This window comes from Cupressus sempervirens, chromosome 1, assembly GCF_028749045.1.
Source record: "Cupressus sempervirens isolate cs-2001-9-10 chromosome 1, ASM2874904v1, whole genome shotgun sequence".
NCBI classification, from domain to species: Eukaryota; Viridiplantae; Streptophyta; class Pinopsida; order Cupressales; family Cupressaceae; genus Cupressus; species Cupressus sempervirens.
Window position 1 is genome coordinate 26,566,513 of NC_143118.1, and position 18,185 is coordinate 26,584,697.

The 18,185-nt window shown below is 34.5% G+C and overlaps 1 protein-coding gene across 1 annotated transcript in view; it reads right to left on the bottom strand.

Annotated features, from left to right (window-relative positions):
• Window positions 1-1,295: 1,295 nt before the first annotated feature.
• Window positions 1,296-18,185, bottom strand: part of LOC149575992 (uncharacterized) — a 77,527-nt gene continuing 60,637 nt past the window's right edge. The window contains exon 11 of the mRNA XM_089816115.1: window positions 1,296-2,513. Within this exon, the coding sequence (XP_089672241.1) occupies window positions 2,043-2,513 (471 nt within the window). The 3' untranslated portion in view covers window positions 1,296-2,042. The remainder of the gene's footprint in view (window positions 2,514-18,185) is intronic.

Consider the following 18,185-nt stretch of genomic DNA (forward strand, 5'->3'; position numbering starts at 1 on the left):
CCCTCATAAAAGATATTTAATGAATGTGATATCTAGTTATGTCTTTAACCTGACGATGCAAGAGGATTTCTAACATCCACCCATCAACATGGGATGAATATGATTACCAAATTTATGAATAAAGAGAGAAGACAAATAAATAACCCTATGATCACTTATTCAAGTTCCCACATTACAGAAGAGTTAAGAGGGGTTACAGATATCATTATGCAAAAATGTGAGTACATGAACCATAAGATTACATGCATCACAAATTTGGTGTAATAAAGCATGACTGTATCTGAAATAGGAAATAAAAGACCGCGAGATCTTTTTAAACCAGAAATACAAGTGCACAAACCATAGGATCAAACACACGCATATCCTTTTTATTTCAAAAACATAATAGAATAAAAATATTATTATTCCATCTCAGTCATTAAAATCAGATTGCAAAACAAATCTTTCTTCCCTGCTACAAACAAAAAAATATTCTTCTCCCTCTTCCTACAGCTACAGAACTCTAGAACCGAAAAAGAAGAACCCATATACAATGGAGTTTTTCTTTTTTTAATGAATCTCCCCAAATAAGTTTGGCAACCCACAACTTCTTACCGAACTCGCTTTTAACTTCTCGAGTACATTACTATAATAATTAATTCCATTAAAGAATTAATTATTTTACATTCTTTTGCTTCTTGTCCAAGAATTCCACTCCATACAATTTTCCACTAAAGTTTCATTTACAATAATAATTAATTCTTTTGAAGAATTAATTCCTTTAAATTTCTTTTTCACTTTATCTTACCCCATCAATTAACCAAATTTACATCTCTTCCTATTATAATAATAATTAATCCTTATAAAATTAATTATGTGAGAGATTTATTTAAATTAATTTGATATTTAATTATTTTGCATTTGAATATTTTAATATTTAATTCTTTTTAAAAATAAAATATTATACAATGCAAAATAATGTATATATGATCTTTAAGAGCTTACCTTTTATATTTTCTCACATAATTGAATGGGTGAAATATTTAGGTTTCCAAAACTCTAGGTAATTAAAAGCATAGAATCATTTCTGGGACAAAATATCTGAGCTGTGCCAACGAAATTACTTCGAGGTATTTTATATTCTCAATCGAAAAATAATGTATCTATTTTTTTTTTATTAATTCCTCTTTACATAAAAAAATGATATTATTTTTTGATTAATACCTTTACCAGAAAGAATGATATTAATTTGTATAATTAATATAATTTCAATGTTGATAAATTGAATTCTGATAGCAATATCACCAAAAACAATATTAATAAATTGAATTTCCATAACAATATCATAATTATTGGAATTTTTAAATACAGAAAGCATTTTTCTATAACAAATAAAATTGAACATGAATGCTATATCTTAAGGTAATGGCATGCAGAAATATTGGCATGTAAAATCCTCTCTGTGCCCATACTTCCATGATGTGGCACTTCATGAAAATGCCCAAAAATGTGATAATAGAGGTATATGTTAATTTCCTAAAAATGTCTTATCAGAGATACAACATTTTAATTTCCTTTTGCAGATACAAGAGCAATTAGTATATTACAGACAGCCTTGATGGCAGTTGGCCGCCTTTGAAATGAAAAATAGCCAACTGAACTATGATGTACGGATTAATGATCTCTGGCTTTTGAGATAGAGCAGCTTATCAACCAAAAACATCGTCTTTGATTTCTCTGCCAGTTCACAAATGCAAAGTATAATCCCGTATGTATTACAATTTTCACCTATTTGTGTAGATGGATTCGAAATGAATTCTTCCAGACTGGATCGTACAATGAATCTGAGTCCTTGATAATAAACAGGCAAAGGCATTCACCGTGAAAGAGATCACCACAATAATGGGAACTGCCCGTTGTTGGCAGAATTTCGGTATGTTGTCTGTTGATCACAATAGATAAATAAGGATAATGAGGCAGATCTTTCACCGGAATGTGTGGTTTGCAGTTTGCATCAAGGAAATCAGAACAACATATGAATAGAACTCCATAGATAAGCGCTTTCAGTATCCACGTTTGTGCAATCTTGAAGGGTCATAACCACGATAACCTGTTTGCTTCCAGTCAAAATTGGTTCTATCTGGAGACCAGCTTCCAGCATTCTGTCTTGATGTAGATAGCATTTTTTTCCTAACATACAGTCCGCTTGTTAAAATAACAATGATGCAAGCGACAATACAGCTAAAATTTACAAATACCACATTTGCATGCCGATCCAGGTCATGCTCAATCCAAGCATTTATAACTTTTTTCTGGGTTGCTGGACTTAATATGACTCCTTTGGCAATTTCCTGGTTGGGAGAAGGTAGATTAGATTCCTGCCTTGCTGAGGCCTGAGCTTTGTCCAAATGTTTCCGAGCTGTTGTGTATGCCACATATTTGAATCCAAATGTATAGAGTGGACCGGGCCATAAACACTTGAGGGACCAGATAGACCAGGAAACAAATAAATTATGGAAAGTCCTCTCGCAATCCTGTAAGATCAAGATAAGGCAACCTTTAATGTAGTATAGTACGATGTTATGCATGCCTAGCATCTGAATAGGGATTTTTATATTTAAGATTTCATTTAAAAGTAGAAGTTAGGACCAAAATCAAACTGAAGCAAAAAATGGCAAAAACAGATTCAAGCTTGAATCCACAATATTCCCTGTTTCTTTTAGCTTTCTGCATTCTTTATTCCATTGGAACAAACTAAAAACACCTCAAGAACCTAAATGGCCTATAAGGCTAATTTAACTCTGCTTGCTCTCCACATGTTATGCCAAAAATATACATTTCTGTACATTGCCAATCAATGTGATAAATATAAAGTAAACAGCAAAAACTAGGGGTGCTTTAAAAGAACATAGAGAACAAAAAACAAAGGAAATGGCAAACATAATATAGGAGTGCATAAAGCAATAGCAGACTGAATGCAAAGCAAGAGTCATAAAAAAGGTCGCGGACTCATATGACATGTTAAAGGAGGAACAAAATATGGAAACATAAATGCTCCATGTTGGCAGCCACATAGCAGAGGAGAAAGAAGAAAACAGATTGTGAAGATCCAACTATGTGAAGAAATAGAAAAACATATGTACATAAAAGAAAATTGGGAAATTGCACATGGAGCTGTATTCTTTGACAGACATTCCCAATTTTACATCAATTCCAAGAGCTACATAAATGCAAACATTTGATATGCTTCCTAAATTCTTGTAGTTCCAAAATACAGAATTTTTATTAAAAAACAAGAATAATCATGCTATAGTGGTGTGAAAGAAAATTATATAAAAGCTGAAATAACCAGAGATTACTGATATTTACCAGACGTCCTTGTCCAAGACATAAACGATACACCTATCTTTGCCAAAAATAGGCAGACTTCTGCCACAAATTCAATCATGGAAGAAAATGTTGCTTGAAATGTTGGACTCATTCAAGGAATTTCTATATTGTATTGTATGATTTGTCCTAAAATTTCTACTTAATATTATAGTACATATATATACTTACACATCATCAAAAGTTTTTATGTATGCATACACATACATACAAATATGTGTATAACTACATATAATATTACATGTATATACATGTACATGACCATAGTTTCCAAACTCGCTGAGTTCTCATGTGCCAATATGCCAGGTGAGTTACACAAAAATGTTTTTGTAAAACTTGCAGCAATTTTTCCTCTAAAACTAATGATAAAACAGAAAAAATCCAATTTTTACTTGATTTTCACAATGATCAACAACTTACATCCTACAGAAACACCATGATTGGTAAGGACAGTTGCCTACAAAGCCCCACTGCCCCTTGACCCTACCGGAGGCATTGCCCCCGAAGTCCACAAGGGGCACTGCCTCTCAACCCCATAGGGGTCTCTACTTGCAAATCCCCATTAGTTGTTGGGATCTCTTTTCAGATAATATGGGAGTGACAACGAATTATGACATAACTCATTGAGTGTGCCAACTTAGACATTATTATTGTACAACTTGCCTGAAATCTCTATGAATGAGCCAAATTCTACAGATGACATGGCTGGTAACATTATTACTGTACGACTCACCTAAAATCTCTCTGAATGAGCCAAATTCTACATATGACATGGCTGGTGGAAGTAACATCATAATTCATTTAGAGGTCGAAGTCTTTTTGGGTCTGTATTAAAGTTTTAAACTTGTGGAAATGTATGAGATTCTAATTTATATATAATGGAAATGAATAATATGCTCTACAAAATTTAGTAATATGTGTTTATGAAGAATTTTTTTTTTAAATTATATTTTAAAATGTTCAATAAAATTATCTACTGAGGTTTTACCGAATTTTTGACCTGTCCAAGTTTCACCTATGCATTTTAAGTGTGTGTGTGTGCACATGAGTGTGTGTGTGCACGTTTAAAGCGCATAAATATATACACATGTATATCTTTACGTATATACATATTATATATATCTATATACTTATTTGTGTATTTTATGTATGTATGTATACAATAGCCAAATTCCCTAATGTTGATAGAAACATGATAATGACATCTACTAAAGATAGTTTATGGTAGGAATATTGGAGATGTCTATGGAGTGTTCAGATGTACTATTGACCATAAAATATGATCAAAAGTTGCCAACTAAACCTTAAAATTCTTTTTTTGAATGCATCCATTTACTAAAAAATGTAATGTGATTCAAACTACAATATCAAATACATGGAATATATTTTGAAATCTTCATTTTCTTTGTCATAAAACTTGACAATTTGACAATTGTCTAAATGACAATATGAATTTCTTCATATCTATGGCCTTTTCACTCTACAAGTATGATTCTGAATAATTAGCTCTAATGTTAGAAATACTCGAAAGATAATGTTTTCTACATAGAAGAATAAGGTGAATACACCTGCATTGTCATGAATCCTTAACAGCTTTAGCAGCTTAATAATTTGAATATTATGTTATGTTCCCTTCCTAATTCACCCTATAATTTTCCATTAAAACCACAACTGCAACAATTAGGGTTAGGGACACATATCACCAAATAAATATCCTTATATTAATGTACCTCAAGACTTGAGTCCTGAAACCAAAAGCAATACATGCCTTTATACTGAGCACTATAGGTGTTTACCAGGATGTGGCAGCGATACTAATCAGACTAAGCATTCTGCTTCTGTCCGTTAAAATGAACAGCTTCATCTCTAACAAAGAAATGCTTGAATAGATTTATTTCTTCCAGAAAGAAATAGACTATTATTGCAGACCTGGGGTTATGTCGAAACTGTTGGTAGCATAGGTTTCATCTTATTTGCATACCAATATGTAGAGAGTAAAAATATAAAACATCAAGATGCATAATAATCATCTTCTAATTGCCATCGGTTCCCTTTAAAGAGACTTTCCATCCCAAAAAAACAGTGAACTCCTCCATAAGTCCCGACTTTTAGGCAATTTTTCTTAACCACTACAATTGACATTTATTAGAAATCTTTCCATGAACAATTCATCAAGTAAAATCTCTTATAATTTAAAAATGGTTTCATGTCCTATGACTGAAAAATAGTAACTTAAGGTGTGGCTCCATAATGAATAGTTCAAAAATATTTGTTGGGACTTCAGCTTTTTGGCCTCATTTAGTTAATCATTTTATCCCCTTATTGATCTCTTGGCTCCATATTGGGGCCATTGCAAGTCCTCCCACCCGAGATTGTTTGCAACTTTTCCCCAAGCAATCACCAAAATGAAATTTGATTAGGATCAAGTACACTATTTAATTCTTGAATCCCAAGGAAATCTCGGTGCGTCTTCTTCGAATCTCCATTGCTCTAAACTGGTGTAAGCATGATAAAACCCAAGACTATGAAGCACACTATCATAATCCCAATGTAGTAGTGCCTCAAACCAAACCACACACCACAAAAAACCTGTAAGTATTCTTATGGGCAAAGAATTGAGTCAACAAAAGTGCAAAACCACAAGTCAGAACAATATTTATATACGACCCCACAAGAGTGTCCCTATACCCAGATGACTAGTGATCAGCAATGTCATCAAGCATATTGACTACTCCAAAGTTTGGTTCAAAGGCTGAATCCACTAAAGTTGTAAAATGACAGTGTGATTCTTTGGCTACCAAGGAATTTTTGAGTGTATACCTTTATTAAGTCTAATTGCCAAGCATGATATTACATCACTGCCAACACCATGTATCAAGACTGCCATGTCAGGAAGATAAGGAGATATGTCATTGCTGTCATTAATGGAATATTCTGATACATCGCCTTCCACCTTATTGGTGTTTTTATAATCAAGGTAAGTTTGCATACACTTAGCTTCCATAACTCGTGAGTTAACACTTTTGGTAGCTCTCAACACAATTTGTTTAGCTTCATGAGTAAACTCAAGCTCCATGTTGTTGCAGTCTTGGATGTGTTTTCCAAGAGATTTCAACCATGGTACTCTCACAACTATATTGGTATGCTCAATACCAACAACATGGAACTCATTACAATGTAGTATGGTCATCTAACTGTATGCTCAACCTTGGTATTCTTCTTGTGCAACTGATTTTGGATCCATCTGCCAACATGATGCTGAATCCAGAGAAGTTCTCTACTTGTGGTTCTTCCTTGAATACAAAGTCGCCATCAATAAAGTTATGTGTAGCACCATTATCCACCATACACATAACATCCTATCTTTGGACAATCTCTTTTAGTACAAAAAGATGATCTCTAGAACGCAAGGGTGTCTTGCACCTTTGTCATCATGCTTACTATTGTCATCGTTGTCCGCATCAAAAAATCACCTCAATGAGATATGGGTTCCCCTTACCGAGACACCTATGACCTGGTTCCCAACGTTCTTTGCATTGATAACAAAGATTCTTCTTCTTAACTCATTTCTTGACTCTTCTCCTAACTTAGGACATGTGACCTTGGGCTGATTAGGAGTCTTCACATCTGATTCATCGTCTGACTTCTGATTTTTGAAGTTCTTGTGTGGCTGAGAAGGTGTGACTTCTAAGTCCATGGATAACCCAATAGCATCATCTAAAGAACTAGGCCTGTGAGCCTTAACCAAATATTTTAATTTGTCACTTAAACCTCCAACAAAGAGCATTGTAACTCTTTTCTAAGGCTAGCAGGATCCATTACTGAAATATTTTGGAATTCATTGATGTAAGACTCCAGATGTCCTACTTTCTTGAGTTGCACTAGTTCTCTGGACCTCTATGTCTTTCAGGTTAAAGCAAGTAACCAGCCTTTTGACAAACTCTTCAAGAATGAGCCATGGTGTGATCCTGGAAGACGAATCGGTGGTGCCACCAATCGTATGCTACTCCCTCTAGGTGCATGTTAGCAGATTGAATTATGTTTTACACTGCTTGGGATTGAGGGATATACCAAACTTCCTGCACCTATTAAGCAGTTGTTTCAAATTTGCAATATGACTAGTCCTCATTTTCAAGAAGACTATAAGGTCATTCATGTAGATAATGATACATTCATTTACCAATCCTTTGAAAGCTCTATTTATGGTTCATTTAAATGTGGATTCAATATCGATTAGGATGAAGCGAATTCACCTTTCTTGAGTTGTGCTAGTTCTCTAGACCTCTATGTCTCTCAGGTTAAAGCAAGTAACCAGCCTTTTGACAAACTCTTCAAGAATGAACCATGGTGTGATCCTGGAAGACGAGTCGGTGGTGCCACCAATTGTATGCTACTCCCTCTAGGTGCATGTTAGCAAATTGAATCGTGTTTTCCTCTTTCACGGGTTTGAGTGCCAAAAACGTATCCAAGAACCAATGATCTTGCTAACATTTCACCAGTTGCATTAAAAGTTGGTATAGTTATTTTGCTCAAAGCATCCTTATATTCCATACATTGTGTGCCTTGCCTAACTAGCCCTCTAGGTATTTCGTCTTGCCTTTCTAAACAGTTCCTAGCCCTGTCTTTGCGCTGGTTAATGAACTGATTTAAGTTCATTAGCTGCCTTACATCAGCTGGTAGTTACAAATATTCATCTCGTACCACCCAAATTTCATTTGTGATACATGTTTTCACTTCCTCTACCTCTGCAACTGCTTCTTCAATATCTATGGTAAGAAAACATATCTACGGGGTCAATCAGAGGTGGTATCTGCTACCCTAATGATGCAGGAGCATCCTAGGTGTAAGGGCAATCTTGCATCACCAAAACATATTATCTAGTTTGTCAATAAGGGCTATCTAAGTGCAGATTTGCTAATTTTGGAAACTTATTATTTTTTGTAAGTTGTTCGTTGGAGCTCAAAATGTTCTAATTGCTTCCTTGGAGGTTCACTTTGGATATATCAACCTGCCAGTAAAGTTTCATTACAAGATCAACTCTAGTTTTGGAAGATATTGAATTTTTTTGGTATTGGCAACAAGGTACAGAAACTTTGAACTCAATTTTGAAGGCTTAAAGACTCTGAAAAGGGATCAAACCTCAGCTGACTAGAGCTTACGTGAATTAAGCGTTGTAGAGCAATTTGTGTCATTTGTGAAATGAGGTCATAATTGTCAATCAAGACAACTGGTGATGAGTTATGGTCTATGGAAGGTGTGCTACCTGAATGGACAAAAATGAAATTCCTCCAAAACTTCTTCAATTTTGAAGTTGTTTGGGGCCTATTCTAATGTAATAAAATATGCATATGGTCGACCTCAAAGTTAAGGGTTAAAACTTCTAGAACTTTCTAGGACGGCTAAAAAAATTGCCTATTTAAAGAAGGCATGCAATGTTGTCTAGGACAATTCTAAGGATCTACACAGTGGCTCTAGCTTGCAAAATATTGTAAGGAAAATGTCCATGTGGCTTTGCATGTTATATTTTTGAATATTGTAATTCCATTTATTGGAAATAATAAGAAGCCAATTTCTTATTTTTGCAATTTATTGTTGTGTGTATGTGTTAATAAGGGGAGTACCCTTCATCAAGTGGTATCAAAGATGAAGTTTCTAAGCGTGTAGACAAATTGACAAGTGAAGCAGTTTGCACCAAGCTTGTAGTTGTGGGTTTGAGCGATAAGTGCAACAATGCCTATGCAAAAGAACCATTGCGGAAGAGCCAAAGGTGTGACACAAGAGGATTTTAGAGCCCTCCAAAGACAAGTACAAGCATTGGAACAGGAGTTGCATAGAGGAATGAATATCGTAACAAGAGATGAAAGTGAGGAGGAATTTGAAGAAGGGCAAGTTGAACATGGAGCAGCAGAAGCGGCTAGGGATCCTAAAGAGGATAGGGTTTTGAGGACCATTTCCAAGATTGGAAAGATACTAAAGATTGAAGTCCCCACTTTTTTGGGAAATCTTGACCTAGAGGAACTAATTGATTGGATCAATAATCTGAAAGAATATTTTGAGTATAAAGATATCGAAGATCCTGAGAGGGTCAAACTGAAGGGTCGTGCAAAAATCCAGTTGCAAGAATGTTAGTGAACAGATTGTCCTCCAAGGAAAAATATACAAATTAACTCGAAATGCCCAAATAAGAAGACTAAATCAGCACTAATAGTTGGATAGGATATCATTGGATTGATAACCTTCCTCTGAATTTTATCAGGTACAGCTCCCCGTATAAGATATACAATGAATCAACTACACTACAACTAGTAATGCTTTTAACCTGAAAGCAAGAAAGGTTTACAAACATCTATACGTAAACACGAAATAGATGTGGAAAACTAAGCAACTAAAAGGAAACGAACAGCAAATAACACAAAGTTCATTTGCCCGAAAACTGCATTACAAAGCGAACGAAATCAAAAAAATAATTTCCATCCTCCTGAGAAAATGAAGAACCAAAGCTTCAAAGATATCTTGATATCAAAATGTATTTAGAAAACAGCAACATCAGATGCACTTAAAGAAAATTGAAAGTTACACAAAGATAACAATCAGTGGAAAGAAAACTGCCCAAACTCAAAGTTTTAGTTTGCAATTATCTCTCAAATCTCCCTTCTAAGATGTAAAAGACTATACAAATCTTATTACACACTGCATCAGAATTACCATCTAGAAGAAAATGAAACTCCCCTCCCTTACATTACATTTCAAAATCAAAATCTCCCCTTTATAACTAACACAAACTCTAGAAAAATAAAACTCTGCTCCTCTACAACACCACAATCTGCTCTCTCAGAAGAATTGGAAAAATCTGGAAAAACTCTCCCCTCCTGCTGCAGCACAAAGTCTACCCTCCGGAAAGAAAGTGGAACCCTTGCCCCAACTAATGCTCCAACATTTATAGCTTTAGGCAACAAGTAACCTCCACCAAATATCAATTATTCAATTATAAAAACTAACAGGTTCAAAGGTGGTTATTCAGTTATAAAAATTGTTATAAAAACTAACATGTTCGAAGGTGGTTATTCAATTATAAAACTGATAGGTTCGAGTATGGGAGGCATAACTAATTATCCCACCGCTGGATCTCCTTCATTTTCAAATATGTTGGTGATATCATTTTCATCTATGTTTCCACCGGAGCGACTAATAAAATTATGCCCAAGTTAAAAGTTATTGGTTGCTGTTTGTAGGTAGATAAAACTGTCGAACCATCGAACCCATTGAACCACTTTGAACCATGTCATGTTTCAAACTTGAACTCTGAATTGTTGAACTTTTACATTGAATCTGCCTCTATTTGAGCTCCTTGAACCTATGAATCATTTAATCCTCCATGAACCTATTGTACTATTTAAAACATCTTGAGCCGATTAAATTCTTTGAACTGCCAAACTCATTTGAACCTACGGGATGAACTCTTCTGAACCAAACGAACCTCATTGAACCACCTTGAACCAAGTTGAACCTGTGAATCCTTTGTACCTATTTGTCTTGGTTGAACCAATTGAACTCCTTAAACTATCAAATGCATTTGAACCTGCACTTTGAACCACTTCGAACTACTTTGAACCTTAGTTCAAAGAAGTTCAAGATTCCACACTAAAAATTATAGTCATTAATATTTCTGACAGCAAGACTAGGTCCGGGTTCGAGAGGTATAATTTTTTATCCCACCGTTGGGTCTTTCTGATTTTCGGATATGTTGGCACAATCCTAATCTTCTTCCTTTCCACGGAAGCGATTTGCAAAATTATGTTCGAGTAAAAAGTTATAGGTGACTGTTTATAGGTATACAAAACTATCATTTTTAACTACTTTGAACCACTTTGAACCAAGTTTGAAATAGTTCAAAGAGGTTCAAGACCTGAAACTGAAAATTTAAAATCTAGGTCCATATGTGTACCAACAAAGATATTCAGCTGGAGATAAATAGAAGAGCAAAGAACACAATCACAAGATGGGATCAGATGCTATATAAATTGAAGAGATAATTCATTCCCGTGGATTACAAGCTTGATCTGTTGAAGAAAATGCAAGGGTTTGTCATTTTCTATTAGGGAGGCTCTAGCAGTTTGATTATCGTGCAATACATGATGGGCATGCAAATACCTATTCTTTGACAAAGGATGGATTCTGACACAAGAAAAGGTATATAGCAATGCAAGAATATGTTTAGTTGATGAGAGGAAGTTCTTACAAGGGATGAGGCATGAGCATATGTGTATTTCTTTAATTCCAAAAGTTGGAAAAAATGATGTAGAAGATGTACCTACAGAAGTTGTAGATTTATTGGATGAGTTTCAAGATATTGTATCTACTAATGTACCAGATAGATTACCACTAGTGAGAAATCAGTCACCGGATGGACTTGATTCCAGAGACCAGTTTGTCAAATAAGGCAGCTCACAAAAGGATGCTAGTAGAAAGTGAAGAGTTGAATAGACAACTAGAGGAGTTGATTTGAGAGAGTTTGAGTCCATCTGTTGTACCAACAGTTGTAGCACCAAAGAAAAATGGAGAATGGGGGATGTGTATAGATTCTTGAGCTATCAATAAGATCACTATTAAGTACAGATTTCCCTTGCCAAGGATGGATGATATTTTGGATTGTTTCATTAGATCTGTATATTTCATAAAGATAGATCTGAAGAGTGGACATCACCAAATCCGGATCAGAGAAGAAGATGAATGAAAGATAGCTTTCAAGACAAAGGAGGGATTGTATGAGCAGTTAGTCATGCCTTTTGCGCTAACCAATGCACCAAGAACATTCATGCGGCTAATGAATGAAGTATTGAAAGAGTTTCTAGTTAAGTTTGTCAGAGTTTATTTGGATTATATTTTGATCTTTAGTAAGACACTGGAAGAGCATATAAGCACATTCGCAGAGTCCTTGAGAGATTAGGGAGAAAAGGTTGTTGATTAATTTGAAGAAGCGCAATTTTGTGAAAAAGGAGTCAGTGTATTTGGGTTTTCAGCAGGTCTCAAAATGGACCCAAAGAAGGTGAAGGCTATCTTCGAATGGCCTGTTCCAAGGAGTGCTACTCAAGTAAGATCTTTTCATGGTTTGGCTAGCTTTTACATAAATTTTATCAGAAATTTCAGTAGTATTTGTGGACCCTTGACTGAAACAATGCAGGGATAGGAAAGAACTTAAGTAGACTACATGAGCATACAAGAATTTTGAATTGTTGAAAAAGGAAGTTACGGAACAGCCCATCTTAGCACTTCTAGATTTTAATAAGATGTTTCAAGTAAATTGTGATGCAATTGGTAATGTCATTTGAGTTGAGAACGTAAACCCGTCACTTATTTCAATGAGAATTTAAATGACGCCAAAAGAAAAAATTATGTTTATGATCAAGAGTTTTATGTTGTAGTTCGGGCATTGAACAATTGGAGACGTTACCTTTTACCTAAAGAATTTGTTTTATTTATTGATCATCAAGCTTTGCAATATTTGAATAGTCAAAACAAGTTGAATTAAGAAGTTGTTTTGAGTCAAGAAGGTAAAATTGTTACTTATTTCAGTGAGAAGTTGAATGATGCCAAAAGAAAATATTATGTTTATGATTAGGAGTTTTATGCTATAGTTCAAGCATTGAAGAAGTGGAGGCATTACCTTTTCCTAAAAGAGTTTGTTCTATTTACTAATCATCAAGCTATGCAATATTTGAATAGTCAAGGGAAGTTGAATCGGATGCATTTGAAATGGGTTAAGTTTTTGCAAAGTTAAACATTTGTTTTGAAACCCAGGAGTGGAAGTTCTAATAGAGTTGTAGATGCCATTAGCAACAAACAAATTCTGATGGCAGAGATGTAGATTAAGATTGTTGGATTCAAGGAGCTAAAGAATTTGTACCCGAAGGATCCTGATTTTGGCGAAGTCCGAAGAGTTTGTACAGAACCCATTACTCTAGACGATACCAAGTGGTTGGACTTCATAACTCGGGATGGTATGTTATTCAGAGGTAGTCAACTGTGCATTTCTAGGAGTTCTATGAGGGAGAATCTCATCAAGGAGAAGCACAGTGGATGGTTGGCTGGACATTTTGGTTGAGATAAAACCATTGTCGATTAGTGAGAAATTATTATTGGCCACAGTTGCAATAAGATGTTAAGCAATTTGTACAAAGTTGTAGAATATATCAGATGGCAAAAGGAACCAAGCAGAATATAGGGTTTATATATATCAGCCATTACCTGTATCAAAGAAGCCATGGGAGAATATCAGTATGGACTTTGTTTTTGGCTTACCGAGGACTCAGAGAGGGCATGATTCAATTTTTGTGGTCGTAGAGAGGTTTCAAAAATGGCACATTTCATTCCTTGCAAGAAGACTAATGATGTTGTTCATGTGGTACAATTATTTTTCAGAGAAGTGAGACTACATGGTCTACCGAAGAGCATAGTTTCAGATTGAGACACCAAGTTCATTGAATACTTTTGGAGAACATTGTGGAAGAAGTTAAAGACAGATCTCAAGTTCAGCTCAGCACATCCTCCACAAACTGATGGACAGACCAAAGTGGTGAATAGGAGCTTGGGAAACCTATTGAGATGCTTGGTTGGAGGAAAGCCCAAGGAATGGGATTTGATTTTACCACAAGCCGAATTTACATATAATAATCATGTAAATGGGAGCATTGGTAAATAGTCATTCTAGATAGTATATGGAAGAAGTCCTAGAAATGCTTTAGAATTAAGGAAGTTGGAGAGAGAGAACAAGTAATGTCGAAGTTGAAGACATTACAGAACACTTGAAGAACTTGCATAAGGAGGTGAGGAAGCACATTGCTAAAATGAAGACAAAATACAAGGCTATGACAGATGAGAAAAGAAGGCATGCGACATTTCACACTGGAGATAAAGTCATGGGTCATTTGAAAAAGGAGAGATTTCTAGTAGGAAACTATAAGAAGTTGAAGATGAAGAAGTTTGGACCGTGCAAAATGCTGAAAAAGCATGATTCACGAAATGCCTATGAAGTAGAAAAGCTTCATGAATTTTCTTGTTTTCAACTTCAAATTCATCTAGGATTTCACGAAAAGGCATGAAAAGTGGCGAAATTTTTCACATTTCAAAATGAGGAAAAGCATTTATAATTGTGAAAATTCTTGGAAAATCCTTGCTCCAATATCAAATTTATCTTGGAAAAGTAAGGGAAAGCCATGGAAAGAACATTGATGGGAGAACCTTGATTACTGAAATTTGGCTAAGTCTGACAAAAATCTTGGGATATTCAAAAATTTAGAATCTTCATCATAACTCCTAGAGGTCTGAAACCACTCTCAAACATCTTGACAATATTTATACAAAATATAACTTAAACGACTTAAATATTATATTTTATATAGAAAAGTTTAACCTAAAGAGAGAAAAGTTTGTTCCCTACATAAAGATTCTAGAAGAAAAAAACAAGTCGATCCATAAGGCTTCTAAAAGAAGTCAATTTCTACTTCAAGGAAAAGTTTCTATAAAGAGAGAAAAAACAAGATCAAAGAAAGAGAAATTCTTATCCAAAGAATTTCAACCTCATTCATGGATATTATAGATGCTGAAATCCAACAAGTTTTATAAGAGAAAAACAAGAAACTCTTATCAAGAGAATTCATCCTCTTTCTTGGAGTTCAAATTTCGTAAATTTAGGGAAAAAGAAAAAACACAAAGACTACGATCTAGGGATCGACTTCTTCTTTAAGAGCAGAAAAATGCCTACATAAACAAGTTTTCCATTCTTCTCATTCATAATTTGGTGAGCAAACATTTGGAGCTCAACTCTTGAGAATTTTCTGCTTGCAAAAGTTCAAGAGACAGATGGCATCTCAAGGAGGGATGTCAAGGAAAATCCAAATTAAGTTCCAAAACAAAGGAATGCAATTTGATTCCAGGATTTCATCAAACTAGAGGAGAGATTGTTGTATAAAATACTTCTTAAGTAAATCATTGTAAAAATGTTGGCAAATTTAATATCTTCTCCAAATTGTATGGTTTCCTAAACTTTTAACCTTCTAAAAATAGAAATTTCAAAAAAGGCAACTATCTAAGTTTAGAAAATGAAAACAAAACAGAAGGCACCCCAGATTGGCTCCATATGTCACAAATAGAAACTTCCAAAAAAGAAAAATGAAGAAAAATGACTTTTCATAAAAATTAGTTGTCAAAATTGACCTTACGCAATGTCAGTCGTCCCTTGGCCTTCCTAAACACTTTTGTGATATCAAAATTAATTTTTGGTTGTGCTCTCTTTTTCACTTTTGATAACACTCTTGAATTTGTAATGCAACTCCTAAATCTCACATCAACAAAAGACCAAAGATTGAAAGAAAAACACTACAACACAACACAACCCTGAGCATGAAGAAACTTGAAAGGAGTTCTTCCTAACAAGTTTGAACATCGAGCCCTACACAGTACCTCTTTTCCTAGTATGGTGGAGCTTCGCATTCGATACCATTGAGTCCTCATTATATAATAGATCTAGTTGCCACTTCTCATTATGCACAAGAAGGAATCAGACTGGCTATTCAACTAAGCACTTCCCTTCCTGAATGTGTTCAACATCCAAAATTTCTTCATTAATTTTTGATGCATGGTGGAGCCCTCCATGTATTGTGAAAAAAAGTTGTCTTTCATGTCATAGAGCCGAGTAGAATAAAATGGCTCAAGAGCAAGACAAATAATTCAAACCAACAGTTTTATCTGTTTTGAGAATATGTTGTTGGGAAATATTTCAAAACCCTCTTGCACAATCTACTCAAACCAAAACTTTCAATACAAGTGATGTGCCCTATTAAACAAAAAGACAAGCTAAAGTAAATGAATTGAAGCTTCGATTGATTATTTCTATCGATGAAATCAAATGCATAAGTGGCCTACTGGCCTTGAGCATTTAATCTCTATCCTTCTTATGTATTCTATTGTGATTATTGATTATTATACATGATTAAATAGTATGATCACAATCATGTGTGCATCTCTCTCTCTCTCTCTCTCTCTCTCTCTCTCTCTCTCTCTCTCTATATATATATATATATATATATATATGTATGTATGTATGTATGTATAATTGTAATTCAGATATCTATTATTAATCATACTTATAATATTAATCATGTTATTAATACATTTTATATTAAATATGTTGTTAATATCATTAATATAAATTATGTTGTTAATATAATTAAATTGTTGATAATTATGCAGACATCAATAATGAGTATCGATATACTTGTTGATGACATTTGTAATATATTGTGCTATCTTTGTTATCGATGCCATATATATTTAGACTTGCATTAATATTAACCAATTATTAGTATCACAATGTGAATCGATATGAGTATTGATTAAATTGTTAGAAATAGGAAATACTAAGAGGGGAAGGTGAATCAGTATTTCACAAACTTTTGCCCAACTATGGATATCTTTTATTACCTTCAAACATGCACATGTGAATAAACTGAAAAGTAAACATAATAGTAACACAATGCAACTCATAACACCATTATTTATTAAGTAGGGAAACCTTGGCCAAGGGAAAACCCCAGTGGGAATGGTACCCACAAAACGATCCACTAATCAAAAGTATCTTGTGAAAGATATTGACCCTGTTAGGAGTCTACTACATCCATATAGTTTCTCGGTCCTTGTTAGAGGACTCAGCCCTGTTAAGATTTGTTATAATACAATACAAAAAAAATGCAAGATGAGCCCATTGCCCAAACATGCAATATACAATAAAGTTATGTACACAAAAGGTATAGATACAAAAACCTCTTGCCAATGTTGATATCTTCAATATTTGATCTGACCTTTGTAGCTCATTGTACTATCTTCGCATATACTGCCTCTTACTGCTCTCAACATCAAATTTGCATTACACAATAATAGCATTTGTCTTCGCATCTAAAGATCTTTTCTTTACACCAAGTTATCTTGTTCTCTCGGCCTTCATGTTTTCACACGTGTCCCAAAATGCAAAACTGACCTTTACTCACTCAGGGTTAACATCTAGGATGTTGTCCCTAATTAGTTAAGTAATTTTTTTGCTAAACAAAACAATTCTTTAACATAAAATACCTCTTCTCTTAACTTTGTCCTGTTCTGCCTATGCATAGCCGTTATCACTAAATCATCAATAACTCTGTCTGTACTGCTCATAATGACTCACGCACTCGGGTACGGTATCCTGACACTCTATACTATCACCAAGTAACTGCACATGTTCCAACTCATTACCTGTCATATTCGCAAGCCAAAACTATATCTGTGTTGACAGTTAAACTCTAATACTTGGACAATTTTCTAAGTCTTCAACCCAAAATTGTACCTTCATAATATAATGACTTCATACAAATAATATATTGCCATAAATGACAACCTAAATGCATCTTCATATTCTCCTCTTAGCCAAATTGCCAACAATCTCAACTTTTGGCATTGATGGCAACATATGGAAGAATTGGCTAAGTTCAAAAAACTCAAAAATTCAAAATTTGTGAAGTTCTTCACATGGCCATACAAGAATTCAAAATAGTGGATCATTTTCTATTTATACATGTGTTCCCTTGAATTTCTGGGACGAGGACGAGGGGACAGGTTTCTGGAATGGCAAATTTTTTGGCGATTTTGGGGCCAAGGGTGGAGGGCACGGAAAACACAGATGGCTATATATATATATATACACACTAAAATTTGCAAATATACATGTCATTCATATGAAACTAAGATCAAAGCATGTCATTTAAACATTATAGAACCTTAACATACACTAT